The 26,289-nt window shown below is 54.2% G+C and overlaps 1 protein-coding gene across 2 annotated transcripts; it reads right to left on the reverse strand.

Moving 5' to 3' along the window:
• Positions 1-4,045: 4,045 nt before the first annotated feature.
• On the reverse strand, positions 4,046-24,462 carry LOC133341725 (gelsolin-like). 2 transcript variants are annotated; one of them, XM_061550377.1, is made up of 18 exons: positions 24,325-24,462; positions 18,481-18,677; positions 17,333-17,487; positions 16,139-16,300; positions 14,244-14,393; positions 13,669-13,758; positions 12,896-13,028; positions 12,352-12,440; positions 11,530-11,745; positions 10,959-11,080; positions 10,668-10,758; positions 9,001-9,171; positions 8,587-8,761; positions 7,893-8,014; positions 7,221-7,225; positions 7,015-7,087; positions 6,420-6,480; positions 4,046-5,651 (listed from the first exon to the last, which is right to left on the reverse strand). In XM_061550377.1, the coding sequence occupies exons 2-18, from the start codon at positions 18,671-18,673 to the stop codon at positions 5,470-5,472; spliced, it is 2,190 nt and encodes a 729-aa protein (XP_061406361.1). In that variant the 5' UTR covers positions 18,674-18,677; positions 24,325-24,462; the 3' UTR covers positions 4,046-5,469. The 2 variants fall into 2 exon arrangements, with proteins under 2 accessions (XP_061406361.1, XP_061406360.1); XM_061550376.1 differs by lacking the exon at positions 7,221-7,225 and having other exon boundaries at positions 7,015-7,093.
• Positions 24,463-26,289: the final 1,827 nt, after the last annotated feature.

Consider the following 26,289-nt stretch of genomic DNA (forward strand, 5'->3'; position numbering starts at 1 on the left):
TGTGTGGTGAGTGTGTGTGTGGTGAGTGTGTGTGTCTGGTGAAAGTGTGTTATGTGTGGTGAGTGTGTGTGTGGTGAGAGTGTGTGTGTGGTGAGAGTGTGTGTGTGGGAGTGTGTGTGTGGTGAATGTGTGTGTCTGGTGAGAGTGTGTTATGTGTGGTGAGTGTGTGTGTGGTGAGTGTGTGTGTGTGGTGAGAGTGTGTGTGTGGTGAGAGTGTGTGTGTGGGAGTGTGTGTGTGGTGAATGTGTGTGTCTGGTGAGAGTGTGTTATGTGTGGTGAGTGTGTGTGTGTGGTGAGTGTGGTGAGTGTGTGTGTGGTGTGTGTGTGTGGCGTGTGTGTGGTGAGTGTGTGTGTGGTGAGTGTGTGGTGAGTGTGTGTGTGGTGAGTGTGTGTGTGGTGAGTGTGTGGTGAGTGTGTGTGAGTGGTGAGAGTGTGTGTGGTGAGTGTGTGTGGCGTGTGTGTGTGGTGAGTGTGTGTGTGGTGAGTGTGTGTGTGGTGAGTGTGTGTGTCTGGTGAAAGTGTGTTATGTGTGGTGAGTGTGTGTGTGGTGAGAGTGTGTGTGTGGTGAGAGTGTGTGTGTGGGAGTGTGTGTGTGGTGAATGTGTGTGTCTGGTGAGAGTGTGTTATGTGTGGTGAGTGTGTGTGTGGTGAGTGTGTGTGTGTGTGGTGAGAGTGTGTGTGTGGTGAGAGTGTGTGTGTGGGAGTGTGTGTGTGGTGAATGTGTGTGTCTGGTGAGAGTGTGTTATGTGTGGTGAGTGTGTGTGTGTGGTTAGTGTGGTGAGTGTGTGTGTGGTGTGTGTGTGGTGAGTGTGTGTGTGGTGAGTGTGGTGAGTGTGTGTGGTGAGTGTGTGGTGAGTGTGAATGTGTGTGGTGAGAGTGTGTGTGTGGTGAGTGTGTGTGGTGAGTGTGTGGTGAGTGTGAGTGTGTGTGGTGAGTGTGTGTGTGGTGAGTGTGTGTGGTGAGTGTGTGTGTGTGGTGAGTGTGTGTGGTGAGTGTGTGTGTGGTGAGTGTGTGTGGTGAGTGTGTGTGTGTGGTGAGTGTGTGTGGTGAGTGTGTGTGTGGTGAGTGTGTGTGGTGAGTGTGTGTGTGTGGTGAGTGTGTGTGGTGAGTGTGAGTGTGTGTGGTGAGTGTGTGTGGTGAGTGTGTGTGTGTGTGGTGAGTGTGTGTGGTGAGTGTGTGTGTGGTGAGTGTGTGTGGTGAGTGTGTGTGTGTGGTGAGTGTGTGTGGTGAGTGTGTGTGTGGTGAGTGTGAATGTGTGTGGTGAGAGTGTGTGTGTGGTGAGTGTGTGTGGTGAGAGTGTGTGTGTGGTGAGTGTGTGGTGAGTGTGAGTGTGTGTGGTGAGTGTGTGTGGTGAGTGTGTGTGGTGAGTGTGTGTGGTGAGTGTGTGGTGAGTGTGAATGTGTGTGGTGAGAGTGTGTGTGTGGTGAGTGTGTGTGGTGAGTGTGTGTGGTGAGTGTGTGTGTGTGGTGAGTGTGTGGTGAGTGTGAATGTGTGTGGTGAGAGTGTGTGTGTGGTGAGTGTGTGTGGTGAGTGTGTGGTGAGTGTGAGTGTGTGTGGTGAGTGTGTGTGTGGTGTGTGTGTGGTGAGTGTGTGTGGTGAGTGTGTGTGGTGAGTGTGTGGTGAGTGTGAATGTGTGTGGTGAGTGTGTGGTGAGTGTGTGTGGTGAGAGTGTGTGTGTGGTGAGTGTGTGTGGTGAGTGTGTGTGGTGAGTGTGTGGTGAGTGTGTGTGTGGTGAGTGTGTGTGGTGAGTGTGAATGTGTGTGGTGAGTGTGTGTGGTGAGTGTGTGTGGTGAGTGTGAATGTGTGTGGTGAGAGTGTGTGTGTGGTGAGTGTGTGTGGTGAGTGTGTGGTGAGTGTGAATGTGTGTGGTGAGAGTGTGTGTGTGGTGAGTGTGTGGTGAGTGTGAATGTGTGTGGTGAGAGTGTGTGTGTGGTGAGTGTGTGTGGTGAGTGTGTGGTGAGTGTGAATGTGTGTGGTGAGTGTGTGTGGTGAGAGTGTGTGTGTGGTGAGTGTGTGGTGAGTGTGTGGTGAGTGTGTGGTGAGTGTGAGTGTGTGTGGTGAGTGTGTGGTGAGTGTGAATGTGTGTGGTGAGAGTGTGTGTGGTGAGAGTGTGTGTGTGGTGAGTGTGTGTGGTGAGTGTGTGTGGTGAGTGTGTGTGGTGAGTGTGTGTGGTGAATGTGTGTGGTGTGTGTGGTGAGTGTGTGTGGTGAGTGTGTGTGGTGAGTGTGTGTGGTGAGTGTGTGTGGTGAGTGTGTGTGGTGAGTGTGTGTGGTGAGTGTGTGTGGTGAGTGTGTGTGGTGAGTGTGTGTGTGTGGTGAGTGTGTGTGGTGAGTGTGTGTGGTGAGTGTGTGTGGTGAATGTGTGTGGTGAGAGTGTGTGTGTGGTGAGTGTGTGTGGTGAGTGTGTGTGTGTGGTTAGTGTGGTGAGTGTGTGTGTGGTGTGTGTGTGGTGAGTGTGTGTGTGGTGAGTGTGGTGAGTGTGTGTGGTGAGTGTGTGGTGAGTGTGAATGTGTGTGGTGAGTGTGTGTGGTGAGTGTGTGTGGTGAGTGAGTGTGTGTGTGGTGAGTGTGTGTGGTGAGTGTGTGTGGTGAGTGAGTGTGTGTGTGGTGAGTGTGTGTGGTGAGTGTGTGTGTGTGGTTAGTGTGGTGAGTGTGTGTGTGGTGTGTGTGTGGTGAGTGTGTGTGTGGTGAGTGTGGTGAGTGTGTGTGGTGAGTGTGTGGTGAGTGTGAATGTGTGTGGTGAGTGTGTGTGGTGAGTGTGTGTGTGGTGAGTGTGAGTGTGGTGAGTGTGTGTGTGGTGAGTGTGGTGAGTGTGTGTGTGGTGAGTGTGTGGTGAGTGTGTGTGGTGAGTGTGTGTGTGGTGAGTGTGAGTGTGGTGAGTGTGTGTGTGGTGAGTGGGGTGAGTGTGTGTGTGGTGAGTGTGAGTGTGGTGAGTGTGTGTGTGGTGAGTGTGTGTGGTGAGTGTGTGGTGAGTGTGTGTGTGGGAGTGTGTGTGGTGAGTGTGTGTGTGGTGAGTGTGTGTGGTGAGTGTGTGTGGTGAGTGTGGTGAGTGTGTGTGGTGAGTGTGTGTGTGGTGAGTGTGTGTGGTGAGTGTGTGTGGTGAGTGTGGTGAGTGTGTGTGGTGAGTGTGTGTGGTGTGTGTGTGTGTGGTGAGTGTGTGTGGTGAGTGTGTGTGGTGTGTGTGTGTGTGGTGAGTGTGGTGAGTGTGTGTGGTGAGTGTGGTGAGTGTGTGTGGTGAGTGTGAATGTGTGTGGTGAGTGTGAATGTGTGTGGTGAGTGTGAATGTGTGTGGTGAGTGTGAATGTGTGTGGTGAGTGTGTGTGGTGAGTGTGTGTGCAGTCTGGTAAAGGCTACATGGGGGATCTTCGTCTTTGGGTGTAGAGGTCGATGCGAATGTGTCAGTGTGTAAATGTCGCAGCGGTGAGCACACCGCGCTACAAACATGAGTTCAAACCCCAGCCAGGGCTCACATCGTTCCTCCCTTATCTCGGCCAAACGTCCCTAGAGGGGTCCTCGAAGTTTGGCAGCATTGGTTGTGAGAAGCCTGCCTCTGCTGATGTACTACACCAATGCTGACTAGTGACTACACGAAGCCACCGACGAGACTGCGTGGCTGATGGAGTGGTGATGTACCATCAGGTATGTGCAGGCCACGGGACGTAGGCAGCATGATGATTATACTGATGCTTGTGTTCCGCACAATGACGCTGATGATTACTTCCCATGAGATGTTGCAGAATCGAGCTCTGGCAAACAAGCAGCAATTTAGTTTTACCATCGACTTACACCGAGACCCATAGACTCCCATACACGTACATGATCCATAGACTGACGTATACACCCATAGACCTGCAAGCACTTACATGGTCCATAGATTAACATAGAGATTCATAAACTGACGTGCACTTACACGATCCATAGACGAGCAGAGACTCTTCTAAGCCCAATAGTCTGTCCGCGTATCTAGCTCGTGTGATTTCTGAACCGGTCCACAACAACAACAACAACGATAAGAACAATACAAACTCGATCCCGAGATGCCCAGCGTTGATCTTCGCGGAGTGAGTTTAATTCCACGGTGCAGGGGGGTGACAGGGGCCGTACAAAACGAGCGGTCGAACGACAACAAAAACCTCGCACGGAACCAAAGACGCACGGAGTTCGGCAGGCCGAGCGCGCGGCGGGGGCTCAAGTGTGGGTGACTCGCACCTCTTCCAAGACGTCTCGCCGCCGTGGAAGAGTATGCCAAATATCGTCTGGAGAGGGACATTTGAGAGCTTCCTCTAGTGGAGGCATTTCCACCAGCGGTGGCGTGAGCGAGCACTTGCAGCGCTGCGCCTTTACCCTGGTGACATCGAGTGGAAGGGAGTCACCGGCTGGGTGGCGACCGGGCTGTAGGGCGGAGCGCTGCTGCTGTTGCTGATGAGCGCCATACACAGCGAATCCCACCGCACGGAACGCACTTCGTATGCCCCCCCCCCCCCGCGTTGACGGGAAGATTCTCGCACCCGAAATTGGTGGAAACCCCCACCCGGCCAATTGGGCCATTTATTTACGGCAAAAAAGTACCGATCAGCTGGCGGTCGGATTTTCCGTCGACTCGCGGCTCGGACCCCCGAGGTGTCGCTCCGCCCGTGCGTTTCACTGCGGCCAAAATGAGGCGCTCGTCGCGCATCGCCCCTCCACGACGGCGTTGAACACACGCACAGCCCGTGGCTCACGGCTCACGGCTCACGGCCAGTGGCTCACAGTGGCTCACGGCTCACGGCCAGTGGCTCACAGTGGCTCACGGCTCACGGCCAGTGGCTCACGGCCCGTGGCTCACGGCCCATGGCTCACAGCTCACGGCTCGCGTCCGCAGGTCGGTCGATCTGAGAAGCCATCACGACACTCAAAACAAAACCAACATTAATACTTTCATCATCGTCGTCGTTGTCGTCAATATGATCAAGATTATTGCTATGATCATCGGAAAAGTGAATATTTAAAATGGAACGAGGCTGCAAATATATGGCAAAGTGGGTAGCTGATGATAGCGATGTTTATATTTCTTGTGTTGCTGATGCTGCTGATGATGATGATGATTATGTTTATGTTGAAGATGCTGCTGATGATGCTGGTGATGTTGAAGATGCTGCTGATGATGCTGGTGATGTTGAAGATGTTGATGACAACGACCATGCAGCTGCTACCGTTGAAGGCGCTGATGCAGGTGACACTGTTGGCAGTACTCATGCTGCTGGTGATCGTGGCGCTACTGCTGGCGCTACAATTTATCTACCGCATCTTCATTGCTGCTATGGCTATTATAACTAAAAGTTCCTGCTGCTGCGGTACTTCTACCGCTGGTGCTGCTGCTTGTTGTGCTGCTTCTGCTCGTGCTGTGTCTGCTGGTGCTGCTGCTGCTTCTTCTGCTGTTGCTGCTTCCGCTGGTGCTGCTAGTGCTGCTGCTGGCAGCGCCTACGCTCCGGTCACATGGGGTTTCCGGCCTCCAGCTCGGCCTTGGCCCTCTCGAAGGGGTCCTGCTGCCAGTAGTCGGAGTCCCAGGCGAGGAACCAGCCGGTGAAGGTGGCGGGCTCGTGCCCCTGCTTCACCACCACCACGGGGGTGCGCTTGCTGCGGCCCGATGGGTCCGTCTCCAGGTAGCGCTCCGCTGCCGGGTCGGGGAGACGCGGGGGGGGGGGGGGTCACGCGGGTGGCGGCGTTAGTTTTGTGTTTTGGGGGATTTCAAAAATAATATTTTATAATAAAAAAATGTTTTGCCGTGTCGGCAAAAACAACCGTGGCCGCGGTTTTGCCGCTCTAGTTTCTGTCGAGTCAAATTCACGGTCGCGGTGCGGGTTGGGGGGGGGGGGGGGGCGGAAAACCACCGCCGTGATTTTTCGGAAAGTTCGCCAAAATGAGGTGGAGTGGTGTCCCGCGTCAGTTTGTAGCCGCTTCTGACCGAAACGATTTGACGCAATCGAAACGGAGGCGCCTGGTTCGCGCAGGAATGCCGTGCCAATCGACGCGGTACGACTGGCGGTACGGCACGACCGTGAACACCCACGTGGGTGCGTTACGCATCGTCAATTACAGCCACGGCATTCTCCAAACGTGGCAATGTAACGGCGACTCTCCACAGGGAGACTTGAGACTCGGTGCCTTTCTGGGTAAGCAAATATCATGATTGTGCCACGCGCGTGTGTGTGTGTGCGTGTGTGTGCGTGTGGTACTGGGCCTCGCCTAGGTCGACTCAGCCTCAAATGAGTACCTGGTACGACGTGTAAACATCACCGCTGGGTAAAGGCGACCAGCGTGGTGCTGGCCACCCACCCCCTCGTGTGCCGCGCCGGCCTGTATCGGTGCTGCTACTCGCTAACAGCACCCAGAGTCAGCTGAAGGCTGCACGGGGGATCTCTGCCTTTGTGCATGAACACACCTGACTGCAGGGATTCCTTCTTCTCGACGTCGTTTGCATCGCTGCCGATCCAGACGAAGATCTGGGGAGCAGAACGAGGTGAGAGGCGATACAAATCCCACACAGGCACGGGTACACGGTAGGATCACATACTCCCCCCTGCATAATAACACCACCGCCCAACACAACAACAACATAGCACACACAATCACGGGATACACGACAGCGCATAAGACGCTACCCAGCCCGCTCCATATGATGTTATATGCACATAAGACACACAATCACATAACAGACACCCTGGTCCACAACCAACAACATCACACTACACACAGACACACCAATGCACACCGCAGCACACACGCCACCACATCACACACATACCGCCACACACCACGACAACACAACGCACACCGCAACGCATTACACGCCGCAGTAAAATATACCTCACACCGCATTGCACAACCGACAACAACACACAACACAGCGCAGCGCACGCTGGGGTCCCACCCACCTCACCACCCCCTCACCACACCCTCACCACCCGCTCACCACCCCCTCACTACCGCTCTCCGAGGGCACCGCATGAAGGCGAGACGGGCAGGCCTTGTCTCACCTGGTCCCAGGCGTCGATGAGCATCACGTCGTCCGTGGCCAAATCCTCCTGCGTGATTTCTCCAGGGCACCTCCTCCACCTGCAAGGGCAGGAGGCACACGCACAGCCTGGCTGCCTCACCTGGGGGCAAGGTGAGTGAGTGTGTGTGTACATGTGTGTGTGGACGTGTGTGTACGTGTCATCTCGGTCAGTCGACCCGTGGCAACTGGATCTGCCCCGTGACCTCCTGCCAGCGGGCGTTCGACACTTCACGTGGCCTCAAGGTGCACATGGCCTGGCACAAGCGTCGTGGTGACGTCACCGCCATTTAGTGGCGAATGGCGGTTGTTGTTGTGTGTGTGAGTGTGTGTATATGTGTGTGTGAGTGAGTGTGTGTGTACGTGGCCTGGCACAAGCGTCGTGGTGACGTCACCGCCACTTAGTGGCGAATGGCGGTTGTTGTTGTGTATGTGTGTGTGTACATGTGTGTGTGAGTGTGTGTACGTGTGTGTGTGAGTGTGTGTACGTGTGTGTACGTGTGTGTATACGTGTGTGTAAGTGTGTGTGTGGGAGGAGCGGTGGTGCAGCGGTTAGCACGCCGTGCTACGAATCCGGCGACCCATGTTCGATTCCTGCTCACGGCCAACACCGGTGACAATTATCTTAACCGGTCCTGGGCCTCTCCCTAGGTCGACTCAGCCTCAAATGAGTAGCTGGTGCGGTGTGTAAACATCATCGCTGGAGAGACAAAGGCGGCCAGGTGTGATGCTGGCCACCCACCCCCTTGTGTGCCGTGCCGGTCTTCATAGGTGTTCGCTAATAGCACTTGCCCCAACAGTCTGTTAAGGCTAGACGGGGGACTTTTGTCTTTGAGGAGTGGTAGTGCTGATGATGTTCACCGTGAATCTGCCGGACTTGTTGGAGCAGGCGAAGAGGCGTGGGGGGTGGGTCTCCGTCTTGTTGCGGAGTCGCGATGAGGTTTGGTACGAAACCTTGCCTCCCAGCAGCGACCAGAACTCATCTACTCTCACACACGCACGGAGCACACACACACGGAGCACACACGCACGGAGCACACACGCACGGAGCACACACGCACACACGCACGTGGTGCAACCAATGACATTTCTACTAGGTGGGGTTGTTGTGAGTGACCTCTGACAATGCGGAGTTCTGATTAAGAAAAACCTCATCATGTTATTGGCCTTCCCATGAAAGTGAGGCAACTGTCTTATCTACCAACGGTAGGCATTTATAAACAATACTAAACAAAACAACAAAGCACACCAAACGCTGTCTCCATGACCCTCAAGTCGACACTACACAACTCCTTTGACACTGCCACTGCCAAAAGCCTGGAGCGTGTAGGCCGTGACCTGCTCTATTTGCACAGTGCCACCTCGCGTTGTGACATCATCCCATTACAGCAACGGGCGCCTTTTTCACTGCCCTGAATGGGTCTCAAACGGTGTGGCTAAAATACGAAGCTGATCGCAACGAATGAAGGGAAATCTCCCACTTGGCCAAAACACCAGCGGAGGGAGAGAAGAGTCCCCGGGGGGCGGCCTCGCGTGGAGAGAGAGCGATCGTCACCTGGCTCCGAGTCCTCGTTCACCTCGGTGGGCTGCACCCCGAGCAGCGCGGCGACGCTCGCCGCCCCCTGGCGCTCGGCCTCCACCGCCCCGCGGCCCACCCACGTGTAGGCCACGCCGGGGCCCACGAGCACGAACGCGTCGTTCGAGTTGAGGCGCGACGCGCTGGCCTCCATCTGGCGGACACGCATGCATACACACACGTAAATGAGCGAGTGTGTGGGCGAGCACTTTTTTTTACAATTAGTTCATTGAAAAACCTCCTGCATACCAGGCGAGGTCGTTAACATCTCGCCAATATGGAAGATGGAGCTCATTCATCAGAGTTTGATTCCCGGCCACGGCTAACAGCAGTGGCGAGTGATATCTGAACCGGCCCTCAAACTGCACTCATCGGGTAGCCCCACCCACTCACCTCGATGGCGCGCGTCCGGCGGGCGGCGTTGCGCCGCACTTGGAAGAGGCGCACGTCGGCCGGCTGGCTCTGGCCGCCGTCGCGCGACGTGCCGCCCCGGTACACCACCAGCGGCTTGTCGCCGAAGATGCTCATGAGGTGCGCCGGCTCCTTGCCCTGCACAACACGCACCTGGGGTGGGGGGTGGAGCGGGGGGGGGGGGGGGTGCGGTGAGCGCAGAGCCACGCGATCGAGGCAGAGGTCCCTGGGCATCCTCGGCAACTGGCGACGGCGAGTAATCAGCCTGAACGTCGGCTATCAGCGCACTCTGACGAGTCTGGTGCATCGTGAACACACCGCCCCGGTGGCGCGCCGTAGGCTCGTATCCTGGCTGTCCCTTGCCGCCCGGGCTGTCCCTGGGGGCTCATTTTAGGGCCCCTGTCCCTCCGAAATTTTTTGTTCTGCGATCGCGGTTGCCGAGTAATGGGCCAAAAACGCCCAGCGACCGGCAACAAACAGCGTGCCCCGAGACTCGGTGCACTGCTCGCTGCAAGCGGAAAACTCTCCAGAGTGGCACAACTGGAATAGCAATCGATGGATAAAGAAAAAAAATCGCAATCAGAAGACGATGGTCACACGCCACGCTCTTCATTTGTAGGTCTCCACGTCGCCCTCCCTCCCGCTACCGGAGGCCGCTGCATCACCGCCACAAACAACTGCAACCTTGATTCTCAACTCGCATAGTTTGAAGCCCTACCACCCACAACGTACCCATCCACTGGGTTCCGCGTTCGGGAGCAGACGGGAACGGCTGGGAGTCAATCTGCTCTCGTCGGCGAAGCGTCCTCGCTGTTGTTGCCATTGTTTTTGTAATTGCCATGGGAATGTGGAGTTTCCTCTGCTGGTTCAGGGCTGTCGGTGGATTTGAGGGCCATCCCACGCTCCTTTGAGCTTTGAAATTAAATAAGTGCACGAAGAGAAGAGGAAGTATGTTCATTCCCCAGGAGGGGGTTCCAGTTTCCTTCCCACACTTGAACAAACGCCCGCGGCTCGCCAACTAAGGTCTGTTCTTAACGCGTTCCAACTAAAGCTGAAGCGTTACAGCATTAGCTTTCTGTCTGTAACTTGGGGCCATGGTAACTCTCGCAGAGGTGACCCAACACGAACTGAATCTTATTCCAAATTTGAGTTGCCATTTGATACTTTGCCTATTGACAATTGGTCCAGGGGTTGGACGAATTTCAGTGAAAAGAATCATTATCTTAAATTACATGGGCGGTGATCCGGGCCTACCCCGATTTTGCCTAGATTCGCTTGCCCAGGAAGGCATGGGTACCCGGGCAAGGTGAGGCAGGCCCTGAGTCCAGGCCACTCGGCCTTAAATGCATTATTGTATAAAATTAATGAATTAGTTATCGAAGAAATGACATTATCACATGTGACATCATCTCATTACGCAAACGAATCTCAAAAATAATTAGCTTGTTAATTTCTTCATCACATATGTGATGGGAAAAAGCAGACCAGGTGGTGGGTGAGGGTAACTAGGTGCGGTGGATGAGGAGGTGGATGAAGAGGTGGACAAGATAGGGAGGATGAGGCGGAAGTGTGAGGAGGTTGACAGCTTGTGGTGGACAAGGTGGTGAATGAGGAGCTGGATGAGGTCGATGAGGTGTGGAGTAGCTCACCTGCACAGGTGTTCCACCCAGGGAGGTGTCCAACTCGGCCGACAGGAAGGCCGAGGCTGCCACCTCGTCGCGTGTCGAGGTATGACCCTGCCTGCAATAGCAATTCAAAGCCCTTCATCACTCCACTGCTGGATGGAGGCCTTCCCCCCACGCTGTGCAGGTAGTAGGAGTAGTCTGACCGCATTTCACCGCCCTGGCGAGCATGGGCTGGTCACACGCCATACAATCCGAAAACACACGGGACGGTTAGAATGCTCGGGCAGGAGTGGGTACGGAGGGGGCGGTCCACACCAGGTGTAGATGATCTGTCCCGTCCTGTAGGTGTAGAGGATGATGTAGCAGTCTCCGCCGTAGAACTCCCCGTAGGTGCTCGGGTCCACGGAAGCCTTGTCCGAGCCCTCGATGCGCCACACCTGCGGCGCGACGCGCGGCACGTCAGCCAGCCCCGCCCACTTTCACACGGCCACGCCCACTCAGTCGCTACCACCGCCCGCACTGTGAGCCACCTCCTCCTCGCTCGACCTCCACTTGGCAGCTCCTCCTGCTCACAGGGCCCGCCCCCTGCTCTGGTAACCCCACCCTCTGCTCTGGTAGCTCCGCCCACTACGCAGGTCGCCCCACCCACTAATCAAATGAAGCCCTCCCATCACACCCTCCCCGTGAGTGGGCTATTGTTGGGTAGGGTGGGTGGGCGAGTGGGCGAGCGAGTGGGCTCTTGGGCGGACGAACGAGTGGGTGCCTTGGTGACCGACTGAGCGAGGCAGCGTTTGGTGGCGATCGCGAGAGCGAGGTCAACAGCGACCTCTGTCATGTCCCATCACGCCCCTCTACACCCCTCTCCCCCCGCCACCCCCCTGCTCACCTGCACGTCTCCCTTGCCGTCGTCCACCATGCCGTGCTGGGCGGCCATGGCTGGGTTGGAGTGCAGGGTGGAGGCGTCGAACGGGATTTGCTGGATGCGGGCGACGCTGCCCACGGTGTAACGGGGCCCCAGGCCGTCGGTCTGCTCGCGGTCGCGCCAGCCTTTGAAGAACTGCTTGAAGAGCGGCGTCTCCCCTCCCTCGGGCAGCACCGACACCTGGCGTGGGGCGGCGGAGCGCGGTTAGAGGCAGGTGCAGCACGAGGAGGAGGATGAGAAGTGGCCGTTGTTTCAGAGGCGGCCGGCGCCCAGCGGTGAACGTGGATTTATTTTTTTGGTAATTGCGGAATAAAAAATAATCTAGCTCTCTTTTTGTTGTTGTTCCATGGGGTTTTGCCGCGAAAACGTGGAACGAAAACTGAAAAGTACATTGAGGGGCCGCAAGAGGAACACGCGCGTTACGAGAACGTACCCAACTAAAAATACACTGTTCAAGAAAAGTGAGTTGGCTTGGGCAGGACGTGCCATGGCTGGTCGGGACGGTGGCTCTATGGCAAATCCCAACAACGGCGTGGGCAGCCAAGGAGCGCGACGCGTTTCCGGTAGAGGACGTCTGCCGCAGAGATGGAATCGACGGAACCGGCTCGTGCGCGGGGTGCCAGACTGCTCGGCACACCGCAGAATCACCGTGAGAGGCGGCGGCTGCGGCCTGTGGAGGCCTTCGTCCAGCAGTGGATCGACCACGGCTAGATGAGGATGTGTTGTGGTAGTTGACCTGGGGGTTGTGCGGGGTCACCTGACCTGGGCTCGTGCAGGTGTGCTCACCTGGGTGTTCTTCGGGTAGCCCATGCGGACGATGAAGTCCTCGGCCAGTTTCAACGCGGCCTTCCTCTCCGCGATGTCGGCGCCGCGACCTAAGGTAGCAACGTCATCATCATCGTCGTCATCAACGTCGTCATCAGCAGAATATTATCATCAACAGCAGCAGCTGCATTAGTAGCATTTTAATCTGCAGCAACTGCATCAATATTATCATCAATAGCAGCAGCAGCATCAATATTCTCATCAATAGCAGCAGCATCATCATCAGCAGCATCATCAGCAGCAGCAACAACACGCCACAAACCGTGAAGCCGAAGTTGGTACAATGTTCATGCAAAAATTCTTCCACCTAACAAGACGCCGCACAGAAGCATTGCGGAATATTTATTTTATAAATATAACGAGGAAGGCGGTCTTAAGCAGAGAAGGGGAATCTGCTGGGGCTTGCAATTGAACAGGAAAGACATGTCCACGTTTCTGATTGATATATCCCAGTAAGTAATAGATTAATAACTTTCTCCCCGAGGCGATTAAACCCAACGCTGACCCTTCCACACGAAGATCTTCCCCGCGGGCCCGTGGTCCAGCAGGAAGCAGTCTCCCGACAGCAACATGTCTTGGCGGAACGGGTTGTCAGCCGCCACCATTATCACCTCCATGGTGCCAGAGGCGTTTGACACCTGGGGGGGAGGGGAGGAGACGGAGCGTGGTCGGGACGGACGGTGAGGACGAGTAAGGTGAGGGGAAATTGTACTTTGACTAAGATGCGAAATAAAATAAAAATATAAAATTTCGTACGGACGATGTTCATCTAGCGTCTAGTCACAAGCACGTGTCGGGATGCCGGTCAAAAGACTTATCCGTGTACCGTTGATTTTTTTATCGCCATGTTTTAAGACACGCTCTTACCAATGTGACCAGTTCTGACGAGGGTAAGTCCATGCTAACAACAAAACTCTACGTTGAAATGTTATTTAGATTGGATGCCGGTCAAAAGACTTATCCGTGTCCCGTTGATTTTTTTATCGCCATGTTTTAAGACACGCTCTTACCAATGTGACCAGTTCTGACGAGGGTAAGTCCATGCTAACAACAAAACTCTACGTTGAAATGTTATTTAGATTGGATGCCGGTCAAAAGACTTATCCATGTCCCGTTGATTTTTTTTTCGCCATGTTTTAAGACACGCTCTTACCAATGTGACCAGTTCTGACGAGGGTAAGTCCATGCTAACAACAAAACTCTACGTTGAAATGTTATTTAGATTGGATAATTGTTATCCCATGTTACGGACGGACAGACAGTCGCGTGGCTTCTCACCTTGTAGAGTTTGGCGATTTTCCTGTTGGAGGCATCGGCCTTGACGTCATCGGCCTCTCCCTCCGGCAAACTCGGCATGGATCCCAAAGCCTGAACGTCACGAGAACAACAACAACAACGGCAGTGACAACAACAGCAAGTGATGAGTGATGTGTGACACGTGATGGATGATGAGTAATGGGTGACAGGTAATGGATGGTGAGTGACAGATGCTGAGTTGTGAAAGACACGTCATGGGCAAGTGATGTTTAATCGACGGTGGGTGACGGGTGACGAGTGAGAGGTGATGGGTGAAAACTGGTGACGGTTATTGGCCAACGGGTGGCGGCTGACAGGCGGTGTGTGACGAGCTATTGGCGACGTTCGTTAACGTTGACTCTCGTGACACGTGACAGTCAACAGATGACGAGGGGACGAGCAACGTGCGTATGTGTTTGCGCGTGTGCACGTGAGTGAGTGCGCGAGCGTGTGAGTGAGTGTGCGTGAGTGCGTGTGTGTGCATGCGTGCGTGTGCGTGAGTGCGTGTGCGTGCGTACATGCGCGTGAGTGCGTGTGCGTGCGTGCATTCTCCTCGCCTCCACCAGGCCGTCGGGCTGCATCCCCTCCTCCAGGACGTCGACTCTCGCTCGCCCGCACCGCTCGTTGTCTCGGATCCCCTTGGCCACTTGGGTGGCCTTCAGCCACTCGAAGCGATTGCTCTTCGAGCCGCACCACTGGTAGATGTTCTACGGGGGTAGAGCGAGGAGGGGGCAGAACGGAGGTGAAGGAGTCGCACCGTCACGATCGCCGCGCACACGTCCGTGGTGGTCGGCCGGGCTGGCGCGGAGGTCGGCGTGCCGAGCCGGATCCTGGGTTCCAATGCGGGTTTCAGCCGCCACCTGTGATTTAAAAAGCGAGTTCACGAGTGCAACGTGACTGCTTGACTGCTTGTGTTGTGGTTATTGCAAACATGATGCCTTGTATAAAGGTGTCAGTTTTTGTACCAGTTGATAGGGTAAAAACCTATTACTATATTTTGCCACTGGTAAAGGAGATGTCTCATAGAGTGCAACGTGCCGATGGTCTCAACCCCGGGTCGCCGAATGACTGCACGCAATTAAAAACATTGCTGACGGTGAAGGTGAGGGAGGCTGCCGTTGGTGTCGTGGTCAGCACACCGGCGTGGAAATGCCGAGGTCGCAAAAAAAGACAATCGTGTTAAACATGAACATTTAACCGTGAACATTTAACACGATGTGAACATTTCACACAAATGTGAACATTTCATACAAATGTGAACACTTAACACGGTTTCGACCGCGATGCGCTAAACATTGCGTCGTGCCAACGGCACAATTCGGGGAACATCTGAGCGGCGGGACCACGTAAAGGTTTCGCTTTCGGGGGATGTTCAAAGCCTGGCCTTCTGGTTTGGCCATCTGCGGGAGTTGAAGCGAGCCAAGCCCGCCGTGGTCTCCGCTTCTCGTCCCGGCGATGCCGTTTGCCCGCAAGTCGGGGAAGTGGGGCAAACGGCACGCGGGCGCTCGCGTGTCTAGAGGAAGAGTGAACGTGCCCAGGTGCGCGCCGTGGGTAGCGGTTGGTGGTCTGCTCGAGCCAATAGAACCCCCCCGGGGCCTCCCATCGTCACGTCATCCAAGCCCACTCGCCCGTCTGTCTCTTGCACGCACTTTCAATGTTAGTCACCGTCATCGCAGGCAGCCGCCGTTTATCCACCGGTGGATGAAAACCTCCCCACGCTAAGAGGTGGCTCTGCGATAGCCACTTTCGCGGGTCGTTTTCTGCGTCAGCGCAATGGTTTCAAACGTGCGCTCCATCTCGGTGGCATGACACTGATAGCACAGTCGAGATAAAATTGGGAACCAATGACTTAGTCACATGACACGCTGCCATCTAGCGACGCGATCGGGGACACTCTCCCAGTCACTGTACAATACAATTTTCTCTAAACCTGCACCTACGTGTTTTACAAAGTTATAAAAATTAACATTCCCTCTTTGAGACACCTTATGCATGTGTGTGTGTTGGTGTCCGCTTATCCTCACCGCGCACAGGTCAACTTTGAAGCAGTTGCCCCGGTTGAACCCTCTGTAGGTCTGTGGGTCACGTGCCAGCCTGTTGGTCGCATATAGGTGCTGCGCTTTGTGGGGAGCGGTGGCGTAGCGGTTAGCGCTACGCTGCACTACGAACCCAGCAATCATGAGTTCGATTCCCGCTCACGGCCAACATCAGTGACGATTATCTGAACAGGTCCTCGGCCTCCCCTAGGTCGACTCGGCCTCAAATGAGTACCTGGCGCGGTGTGTAAACATCGCCACTGGGGAGACAAAGGCGGCCGGGCGTGGTGCTGGCGACCCCCCCCCCCCCCATGTGTGCTGTGCCGGACTTCATAAGTGCTCGATAATGGCACTTACCCCAACAGTCTGCTAAGGCTATACGAGGGATCTTTGTCTTTGTGCGTGTCCATCCTCACCGCCCCCAGGTCGACGATGAAGCAGTCCCCCTGGTTGAAGCTTTCCCAGGAGAGCGGCACCTCGGTGGCGCGCACCGTGCGCCGCCCCTTCACGTGCAGCAGCCGCTTCACGTCCACCAGGTTGGGCACCACGTGGCGGAAGCCCGAGGCCACGCCGCCCGGCTGCACGGCAAAGATCAAAACAGCAAAGGGTAAAGATCCCTTCCCACCCCGTGCGGCCTACGTCGCCGGGCAGGGCAAGTGCTGTGAGCGGACACCCAGGGCTGGGTCTCTGCGGCTGCCTATGGCTGTGGTGGTGGTGGTGGCGACAGGTCACGTGCATCTCTGTGGTCCACCAGGTGACCCAGGAACATATGTTCGCCACGGTGGCGAGATGTTAACTGCCTCGCCTGGCATACAGGAGGTCGTGGGTTAGATCCTGACCCCGACGCTTGTATATTTGGAGTTTGCGTGTTTCTCTCCCCGTGGTCGCATGGGTTTTTCTCCGGGTCCTCGTGTGCCATTCTGGGTTTTCACTCCACATTTAGAATAAACATGCGTTTAGAGTATTTGGCTGCTATACATTTCCACATGATGATAAGCCACTTCGTTGAGCTTTCGATTGGTGGCCAGATCTCTTCTGAAAAAGAGCTATGAAACTCAGTGAGCCTGATCTGTTAGTATAAAAACATTGTTTAACACGTAGTCGGCTTTTGCGACCAATTTTCCCCATAATAGAGTTTTTTTGGGGTTAGATCACGTAAATATCAATGTGTTGTTAGCCCACCACCACCCAACACAGCCAATTGGTAAGGTTTGTCGCGTAAACGAAACATGCCAATGTGTCACTAGTTCGGCACACACACCGCTTGTGTGCTGCAGAGTCATCACAACAGCATTTACAATTCGAGCACCGCGACATTTCGCCGGGAATTACGACAACAAAAATACTTTTACCCTCTCTGGCAATAAAACAGGCGGTGTGAAGATGCTCAAACACCAAATCGAAACCAATTTGCAAGAAATCAAGTCTTGCCTTAACGACACACAGAGTACTTGTGGTGAACGTGCAAACAAAACATCTCTGACAATATTTTCCATCGTCTTCGAAACTGATTGTCCTACACCAGAGACAGCCTTCACTTAAAAAAAGGTCACGTGATAAATAAAAAAATAAAACAAACAGTCGTCTGCGCAGTTTCTATTCGGCGTCACCTTGTACTTGATGCCGTTCTTGAAGTAGCCGCTGAAGGCGGTGGACTCGTAGCCCTGCACCTCGCGGTGCTGCACGGGCTGCCCCCCAAGGTGGTCGTCCATCTGCACCGTGAAGATAGCGGCCGCTCCGCTCTCGTCCTGCGAGCACTCGTTGCCTGTCGGAGCGGAGGAGGAGGACGAACGAGGCGTCGGCACGCGCGCGGGGTTTGGCGCCCGGCTGGGCAGAGTGGCAGGCGGGGCGCTGCGAGAGATCAGCCAGCGGTGTGTCGTGAGGCCCCGTGGCGTGGCGGGGTGGAGAGGAGATGGGTGAGGAGAGCTATGGTGTGTGATGGTGGGAGGTCTGTTAGATGAAGCTGATTATATGTTTGAATGTTGATGTGCAATGTCTAACGAAGCCGGTGCTCTTCATTCCAAGGCACGTGGGCCACTGGCGGCCCCTGGAGGCCTATAGCGTGGCCTCTGCCGTGCGGCCCCGGACACTACACAACGCGTGACAACTCCCCCATCATTGTGCTGCTGTCAGACCCAATGGTTTCAAATACGAGTGGCGGCCCTCACACTGATGATGTCTTATTGGCGAAAGCGGCCCCCCTTATGAAAATTAGCGAAGAACACTGCATTACTCTATTCTATGCTTGCGCACGATGGCAGCAGTCATGTGTTCAGGGACCCGATGCCAATGTCGAGGTCTGCAGGCCACGACGAGAGGGCTGAGGGAGAGAGAGTTCGCGTGGTTTTGCTGTTCCTACTCCTCTGTTGAAGTAGTGCAGACCACAGTGGGTTTACTGTGCAGTCTGTAGTTTGTTTGTATGGCTACAGTTGCACTACTGTGGCTTGTCTTTAACGCATCTCTATGGGTCTCTCTGTATCTCTGAGTTTCTCTGAGTCTCTGTATCTCTGGGTTTCTCCTTCCCGCGGTGGCTCCAGTTGCCACGTGGTTTCGCGTCACCTTAAACGCGGCTAGCAGCGTCGTCTGGACGAGGTGGACGTCGTTAATTCAAAACTAAACTATCTGACGATGATGGCGGCGATGACGATAATGATAGCTGTGATGATTATGATAGCGATGATGATGGCGGTGATGATGATGGCGGTAATGATGATGGCCATGATGCTACCGATGTTTCCGACAACGCCGATGCACTCACCGAGCCAGAAGTGCAGGTCGTACTGCATGTTGCCGGCGCGGTTGCGCACGGAGAAGAGCAGCACGTAGGCGTCGCCCGTGTAGAAGCTGCCGTAGAGCTCCGTGGGCACGGCCACCAGGTCCAGCTTCTCCACGCGCCACACCTGCAGGCCGGGCTGGCGGCCCGCCACCTCGAACTCCGCGTGGTACACCATGGCTCTGGGGGGGCGAGGGGGGAGAAGGGCGTCGAGCGTCTGTGTGGCCACGCGTCCGTGCCCGACTCGACGTCTGCGGGAAAACTCAGGTCCAAGGGAAGGGGTTGATGGTTGCCACAGAGCCACCTACTCCCTCAATGTCCTTTATTGAACCGTGAGATTGCCAGTGTAGATACATATTCAGTGGGTTATGATAATTATTAGTGGGAAGGGATCGAGCAATGATATCTGCTGATGAGTTGTTGATGAAACCCGATTTAAGAGCTTCTTGGCTCACAGGGTAATTCAAAATAAACTGAACTAAATGGTGGTGACCCATTCGACATGCCCAGATCGGGTGCACTCCGCACGCAGCTTTGAGACCGTGAGGCAAGCCAAGAATGGTCGTCCCCACGGGCCCGCTTGCTCCTCCTGGCGACCCGAGTTCGACTCCTGCTCACGGCCCACCATCGGTGACGATTATCTGAACCGGTCCTGGGCCTCCGCTAGGTCGACTCAGCCTCAAATGAGTAGCTTGTGCATAAACATCGCTACTGGGGAGACAAAGGCGGCCAGGTGTGGTTCTGGCCACCCACCCATTTCTTCGTAGGTGCTACTCGCTAACAGCCCTTGCTCCAACAGTCTGCTCAAGGCTATAAGGGGGATCTTTGTCTTTGTAGATGAGAGCAATGGTGCAAGCAGTTGGCGTACTGCGCCATGAACCCAGCCGCCTGAGTTCTATTCCTGGCCAAGGCCAATGCCACTGACGAGTGACATCTGAAGCGATCCTGGAAGCGCCCCTCCTTCAGCAGCCCGCAGTGATCAGCGCGGTGAAGTATGGTCAAACTACCCCAGAGACGGATCTAGAAACTTCCCCAGGGGGAGAGAGAGGCAGGCAAAAACATCTCAAACATTCAAATAGGGCCCTACATTCGAAGAATATAAACATTCAATGTGTTTTTGTTGGTAAATATTCATGAGATATTATTTTTTACTGTGGTCTTAAGAAGAGGTGGGGTGGGGGGTAATCGCCCCTATCCTCCCCTAGGTTGACTCAGCCTCAAATGAGTACCTGGGAGGGGTGTGTAAACTGGGGAGACAAAGGCGGCCGGGCGTGGTTTGCCGGCCACCCCATCCCCTTCGTGTGCCATGTCGGCCTTCACAGGTGCCACTCGCAGACGGAACTTGCCCCAACAGTCTGCTACAGCTTATACGGGGGATCTTTGTCTTTGCGCTTGGGCTGAGCTCCCAGGCGTCCCAGCAGTGACCCCATATAAGGCTACAACATCTCCCTCCAGCCCGCACCCACGCGGGCGGGGCCTCCTTTCCACAGCTGCCAAAAGGGCTCTGTGTGTGGTGATGGTGATGATGATGACTCACGGAGTCGGCCCACGCACCCTCGAGTAATCGACGGTCGAATCCTCCCGAGTCGATTCTTTAAAGGCGAGCGGACGCCGCCTCGGTCACAAGGATTGGCAAACCCTTGAGTTTCCCGTTACTTTCGATCTCCCGGCGTGGCGGTGTCAACAACGGAGCGAGTTCTTTAAATCCGCCCCACACACCCGCACCGCATCTGCACAAGCTGACAGCTTGCCGCGGTAACAATGGGCTTCGCTGTGGGTTGGTCGATATCACCCCCCCCCCCTCCCGGTCGCGTGTGGTGGAGTAAAGAAGTGTGGTGGGGTAAAGTGTGGGTACTCCGGCCTCTTGGAGAACCGCGGTGGTGAGATGTTAACCCCCTCGCCTGGTATACAGGAGGTCGTGGGCTCGATCCCGACCCTGACGCCTGCTGCTGTATATTTGGAATGTGCGTGTCTCTCTCCCCGTGGTCGCGTGGATTTTTGTCGGGGTCCTCCGGTTTTTCCCACCACATTTAGAATCAACATCACCACGCGTTTAGAGTATTTGGCTGCTAGAAATGCCCACGTGATGAGCCACTTGCCTGGGCTATCACTACGAACATAGAATGGAGCTACACAGGTTAGTGGGCCTTACCTGGTAAAATAAAATTCGTTTAAAAAAAGAGTTTTATACGTCAGGCTGGCGTGGAAGAGTAGACCAAATACCCATCTAGAGTGCATCTCTCCCTTGAGCTCCCACTAGTGGAGGACCTTCCGCCAGCAGAGGCGTGCTCAGGACATTGCAGGGTTGCGCCTTTGCCTTTACTTACTTATCGTGGCGTTGCGGAGCAACGGCCCTAATAAAACACACATTCGTCCGATGAAATTGCTTTTGCAAGCAAAGCGTTGCCACTCATCATCACAGGATAATACATCGAACGTGGGGTTTTATTTGTTTAGAGGGGAGGATGTTTTGATAGAAAAAACTAAAATCACAACTAACGCGTTTCAGTTGCCGCTCACTCGATCGTGTTCATGCAACACGGTCGAATTTAAAAGTGGCAGGAAACGGGAAGATAGAAAACAGATGACGATGACGTTGAGAGTTCCATAGAGACAAATGCTACAATGTCACGAACATGCAAACCTTGGGCCAACGTTGGTTGAGGATGTTTGTCCAACGTCAACCAACGCTGGCTCAACGTCAACCAATGTTTACCCAACCTCACAATTCGTCAATCAAGAAATACCATGTAATAAACGATGTTTCGGTCAATGGCGCTTCTTCATAGAACGTAAATATAGAATCCAGAGGCAAACTGCGGTTCATCAGAGTTGGAGAATGCGCGATCCATCCCAGGGCCAATCGTTACTAATGATCTGACTGATGGGGCAGATGAGTCATATCGATAATAACTGATGATGGTGCTCGATGAGATGTTGACGGATGGATTACAGCTCATGATGATGATGGAAAATGACGCGATTAATAACAATCTACAAGTATGAGTGGTGATGTTGGTGAATGCTGAATAGTGACACTAATTATGATGATGCCCCTTGCTGCTGATGAGTCAACAGAACTGTGAAGAATTCCGTGATATTTCACGCGCGCAGGAATACACAAACGGGCTATTGTTCCCGTACAGTGAAGCCCTTCCAGTTCATTGGCTCGCTCATTCCGTCTCATTCCATATCATTCCATCGCCAGCTCATTTAATCTCTTAACTCATTCCGGTCTCATTCCATCTGATTCCACTTTCAGCTAATTCCGTTTCGTTCCTTCTTCAGCTCATTCCATCTCTCTCGGGGCCAGTCAATCTCCAAGCTCATTCTATCACATCCCGTCTCCATCTCATTCCTCATTGCGTCTCATTCCATCCTCAGCTCATTCCGCCTCGCTCCCTCTGCCAAGCGGTGGAAGCAGGAAATGGCGACCCCTCCCCATAAAACATTTACAAAGATCCACCCCCCTCGTGTAGCCTTCACAGACTGTTGGGGCAAGTGCTGTTAGCGACTAGCATATATGAAGGCCGGCACGGCACACGAGGGGGTGGGTGGCCAGCACCACGCCCGGCCGCCTTTGTCTCCCCCAGTGGCGATGTTTACACATCGCACCAGGTACTCATTTGAGGCTGAGTCGACCTTGGGGAGGCCCACGACCGGTTCAGATAATCGTCACTGGTGTTGGCCGTGAGCGGGAATTGAACCTGGGTCGCCGGGTTCATAGCGCAGCACGCTAACCGCTACACTACCGCCCCCCACAGAGAGGTACAGTATACACATTAACACACAGACGCACACACAATAAGACATAGCAACACACAGACGTATACACAATAACACATGCACACACAGTAATTTACACGTGCGTACACACAAACGCAGTAACGCATACACGGGCATAACAACAACAATCGCCGTTGGCCACGAAGCGGCGATGCAATCACCACGGCCATTTGTGCCAGGCTAGGTGCACGCACGGTGAACACGCAGGAACACGCGCTCAGGGGTTCGGAGCGCAGTGCGCTCACCACTGCGCCACCGCTCCACCCCAGCAGGATTGGGGGGGGGGTCTTGTTTTGAGTTGTCGTGGCAGATGAGGAGGATATGGGTGGGTGGGTGCGAGACGACATCAGATCCCTTCAAGCATTCCTCACGCATTGCGCACGCAGCTGCAGCGATTCGACTAGAACCACGGGGGGGAGGAGGAGGGAGGGATGGATGGACGATGGGAGAGGCGCTCGCAAACACAATCATTGTTAAATAATTAAATGTACTTTGTAGCTACCGGCGGTACTGACCAGCGTGGTGAAGTATAGCAAAAACAAATATTTGTCATCCTACGACCCGATATAAACTGGCCTTGAGTCTCAAGTTCTGGTCCTTTACCCTGCAAGGCTCTGTTTCCTGCATTCCATACGCGGTGCGCTTTGGGATCTACGGATGAAATGCGCCTTACAAATATGGATTATTACTACGAATAATATTATTAATATTAGTATGACTTGGGGGGGGGGAGGCCTGCGTCAAATCGTGGCTTGAGATTGACCGGAATGCAACCGCGTTTACTTTTGCGCCAGAGCTCTCTCCCCGAAGGCACCCGCCCTGGTCAACACCCGCCCTGGTCAACGCCCGCCCTGGTTAACACCCGGTCTGATTAACACCTGGTCTGATTAACACCCGGTCTGGTTAGCACCCAGCCTGATTAACACCCGCCCTGGTCAACGCCCGCCCTGGTTAACACCCGCCCTGGTTAACACCCGCCCTGGTCAACACCCGCCCTGGTTAACACCCGGCTGGGATGGAGTCCTCGTTGGCATCGCCGTGCGTTTTGGCTGCGATGTTCCGGCTTGCGAGACGGATAAGTCACGACATTCTCGTGAGCTCTCATTCCGACTTGAATCGTAAGACGGCGACGGAATTCAGATGATCGCGATGCGCCCCTACGGGCACTTGAGCCGACGTCTGGCGAGCAGTTGGTGACTGATGCGACGCGTCTCGAGACATCGTGGAAGGGCGAGAGGGCGCACGTACGGCAGTAACAGAGATCGTCCATTCTATGTTCGTAGTTAGAACAATACGGAGAGCTGCCCCCCCCCCCCATTGTTGAATTTACTCTCTAAGGCCCCCCAGGATGACGGCACGAGTCATGAGGAGCGTGACGCTGACGCCGCGCGCGTCCACGACAGTCATCATTCACAGTCCATTCTCAATCCACTGCTGGATGAAGCCACCCCAACCCCCCCCCCGCCCCCCGCCTCATGCCGTGCTGGTTTGTCGAGTTGCTTGACCATACTTCACCACGTGGGGAGGCCCAGGACCGTTTCAGATATCACCCGTCAACGATTCAGTCCGCCGCCGGGATCGTGACCGCAGTGCGCTAACCACCGGCGCCACCGATCAATTCCGCATGTGTCAGCACACGCGAGATGCATAACGGTAACCGTGCACATGTTACTCTTTGTTGCATTCGCGCAAAAACCAAGGCTCATCATACAACCAGAACGACTTGTGTGGCGGGCAATGACAGCGAGCGCCGACTCAGATAAGCGACGGATTTGTAACCGCGGTGCGCTAACCATTGCGCCACCACTCCCGCCCGTTTAACAGTAGCCTATTGTACATTGCACCGAAGTTAAGCGAGAATAAAGGGTGCGGGATAGTTACGGGGTCGTTAGTGTTAGGATCGTTAGAGGTGACGGGGGCTTGGGGATTGCCTTCATCCAGCAGTGGCTTGACCATGGCTGCTGTTGGTGATTATTGGTTAGTTAGTTAAGTAGTTAGGTAAAGAGCTGCGCAGATCTCTCCCACCAGGTCTCCGTCGCCTACCTTGCTTGGGTCTCAGGATCCAGGAGCTGAGTGCGAGGCCAGAGATTGGGATGAGAGCTGCGTAGAGGAGGCGCACACTCCCATTCGAGAGAAATCCGTGGAAGTTCCCAGTGCGCACTGGATGGCTCTTAAGTTCACTGGGTTCATCATCATCATATTCCATCTTCAGCCATGGCCAATCCACTGCTGCGTGAATGGTTCCCCAAGCCATCGCCACCTCTAACGATACGTTTTGTGGACCAATCGTGTTGGAATTAAAATTATTCGAACATTTTAGAAAACAAAATGACAAAACTCATCAGACGGAGGAAAATGAGACGTTTAGAGAGATGGTGTTTGCAATCGGTTTTCGTGGTGAAGTATGGTCAAATAACCCCCACGACCTACAACGACGTGGGGATGAGCATGCAGAAGATACAATTGGTTCATTGTTGCTCTTAGGAATCACTAAAAATGTCCCCACCAGTGATCAGGGAGGCATTTGTCCATTCAATTAAAGCCACCGCCGTACAGACACGAGAGCGGTCGGCAGAGACGCCTATGCGCTACTGATGATTCCTAACAAGATTGGCGCTGTATAAAACGAATCTGATACACGGGCACACCATATAATCGTGACAATGTCTCATCGTGCGCCGTGTTGTGAGTGTATCTCGGCTACCGCGGATTTCTAAGACCCAGTTTCATTCCAATGCCGCCTCCCCGCGCTCCCTCTCGCTCTCACTGCCCACCAACTCTCCTCCCCATTGGCCGCTATCTTCATCCCAGTTTAATTTTACGAGCCCTGCCCAGACAGACGCGTTCGGGGGTTAGGGTGGCAGGGGGCACTGTCCAGAGGCCCTTTCCTTCACCACAGGCGATCCCGCACCATAACATCTGCCAACCCAGCAGCGTTTTAGCTGAACAAGCGTGGCGCGTGCCGACGAGACACGGGAGTGCGACACCGGAGCGGCGTTTTCTCGCTTCGATTCATCTGCGCCGTGAGCGATTTAAAATGAAATCCCAATAAAGATGCCAAGCAACGTTGGGAGGCATGTGCCTGCAACCGTAGGCCCAACGTCCCGTGTTGACGACGATGTCCCGTGTTGACTTTAATTCCGGGGCAATCGTGCCCCTTAAATTGGTGGTTCTGAAACTTGACTCAAGTCTCCAACCCCTTCGGTGCTCAGAAAGGGCATCTCGTTAGGGGCCGTCCATAAATGACGTCACGCGATTTTGAAGATTTTTGACCCCCCCCCTCCATCGTCACACGGCGTCACAAAAAGTCAGACCCCCCCGCAAAATATGACGCCACAAAGCTCTGCCCCCCCCCCCCCCCAAATCATATTTTTATTTTGAAAATAAAATATGCTTCAAATCGCTTTAAACTATTGTCATTGTAGCGCGTATTTAATGTGGCGCTGCACTCTAATATTGTAGGAGAAAACATTTATTAAAAAGTCTATTTAATTAAGTAGAACGTGTTGTCTGTATTTATTTAAAGTTGCGCATTTTGATGTGACGTCACATTTCTCAAACCCCCCCTCCTCGTCACACATCGTCACAAATGTCTGACCCCCCCCCCCCACAGGTGCGTGACGTCATTTATGGTCGGCCCCTTAAGAGCCACTGGCTTTAAATGTGTGGTTGATGCTTGCGCACTGTTTTCGACTTCTCCTGTACCGCAGTGACCTTTGCTCTGATCTCTCTCCACTTTATCTTGGAGCGACGTTGTCACTTCTGGCCACCCACATGCATCTCGCTCGCAGATGAGACTCCGTGGGTGAGTCCTTGTCTGCTTAAAACACCTTTCACTTTATTCTTTGTGGGACTGGGAAGCCAATTGTTTTGCTGAGTAATGATACCCAAATGAAAACGCTGTGTTATTATTTCAAGGTGCACATAACACACTGACGATCAGTGCGTATGCTGAACTTATTTCGCATCCGTGCTCAATAATAACTTGCAATTAAATAAATAAAAGTC

Source organism: Lethenteron reissneri, chromosome 12 (assembly GCF_015708825.2).
Source record: "Lethenteron reissneri isolate LAM-NWPU_2019-01 chromosome 12, ASM1570882v1, whole genome shotgun sequence".
In the NCBI taxonomy this organism is placed as follows: domain Eukaryota; kingdom Metazoa; phylum Chordata; class Hyperoartia; order Petromyzontiformes; family Petromyzontidae; genus Lethenteron; species Lethenteron reissneri.

Coding starts and splice junctions, on each gene's coding strand:
- LOC133341725 (XM_061550376.1), bottom strand. CDS start 18,673: ATGGTGTACCACGCGGAGTTCGAGGTGGCGGGCCGCCAGCCCGGCCTG. Junction 13,759..14,243: donor AGCCCGACGGCCTGGTGGAG/GCGAGGAGAATG, acceptor CGTGACGTTCAG/GCTTTGGGATCCATGCCGAG. Junction 12,441..12,895: donor GAAGATCTTCGTGTGGAAGG/GTCAGCGTTGGG, acceptor TTGCTACCTTAG/GTCGCGGCGCCGACATCGCG.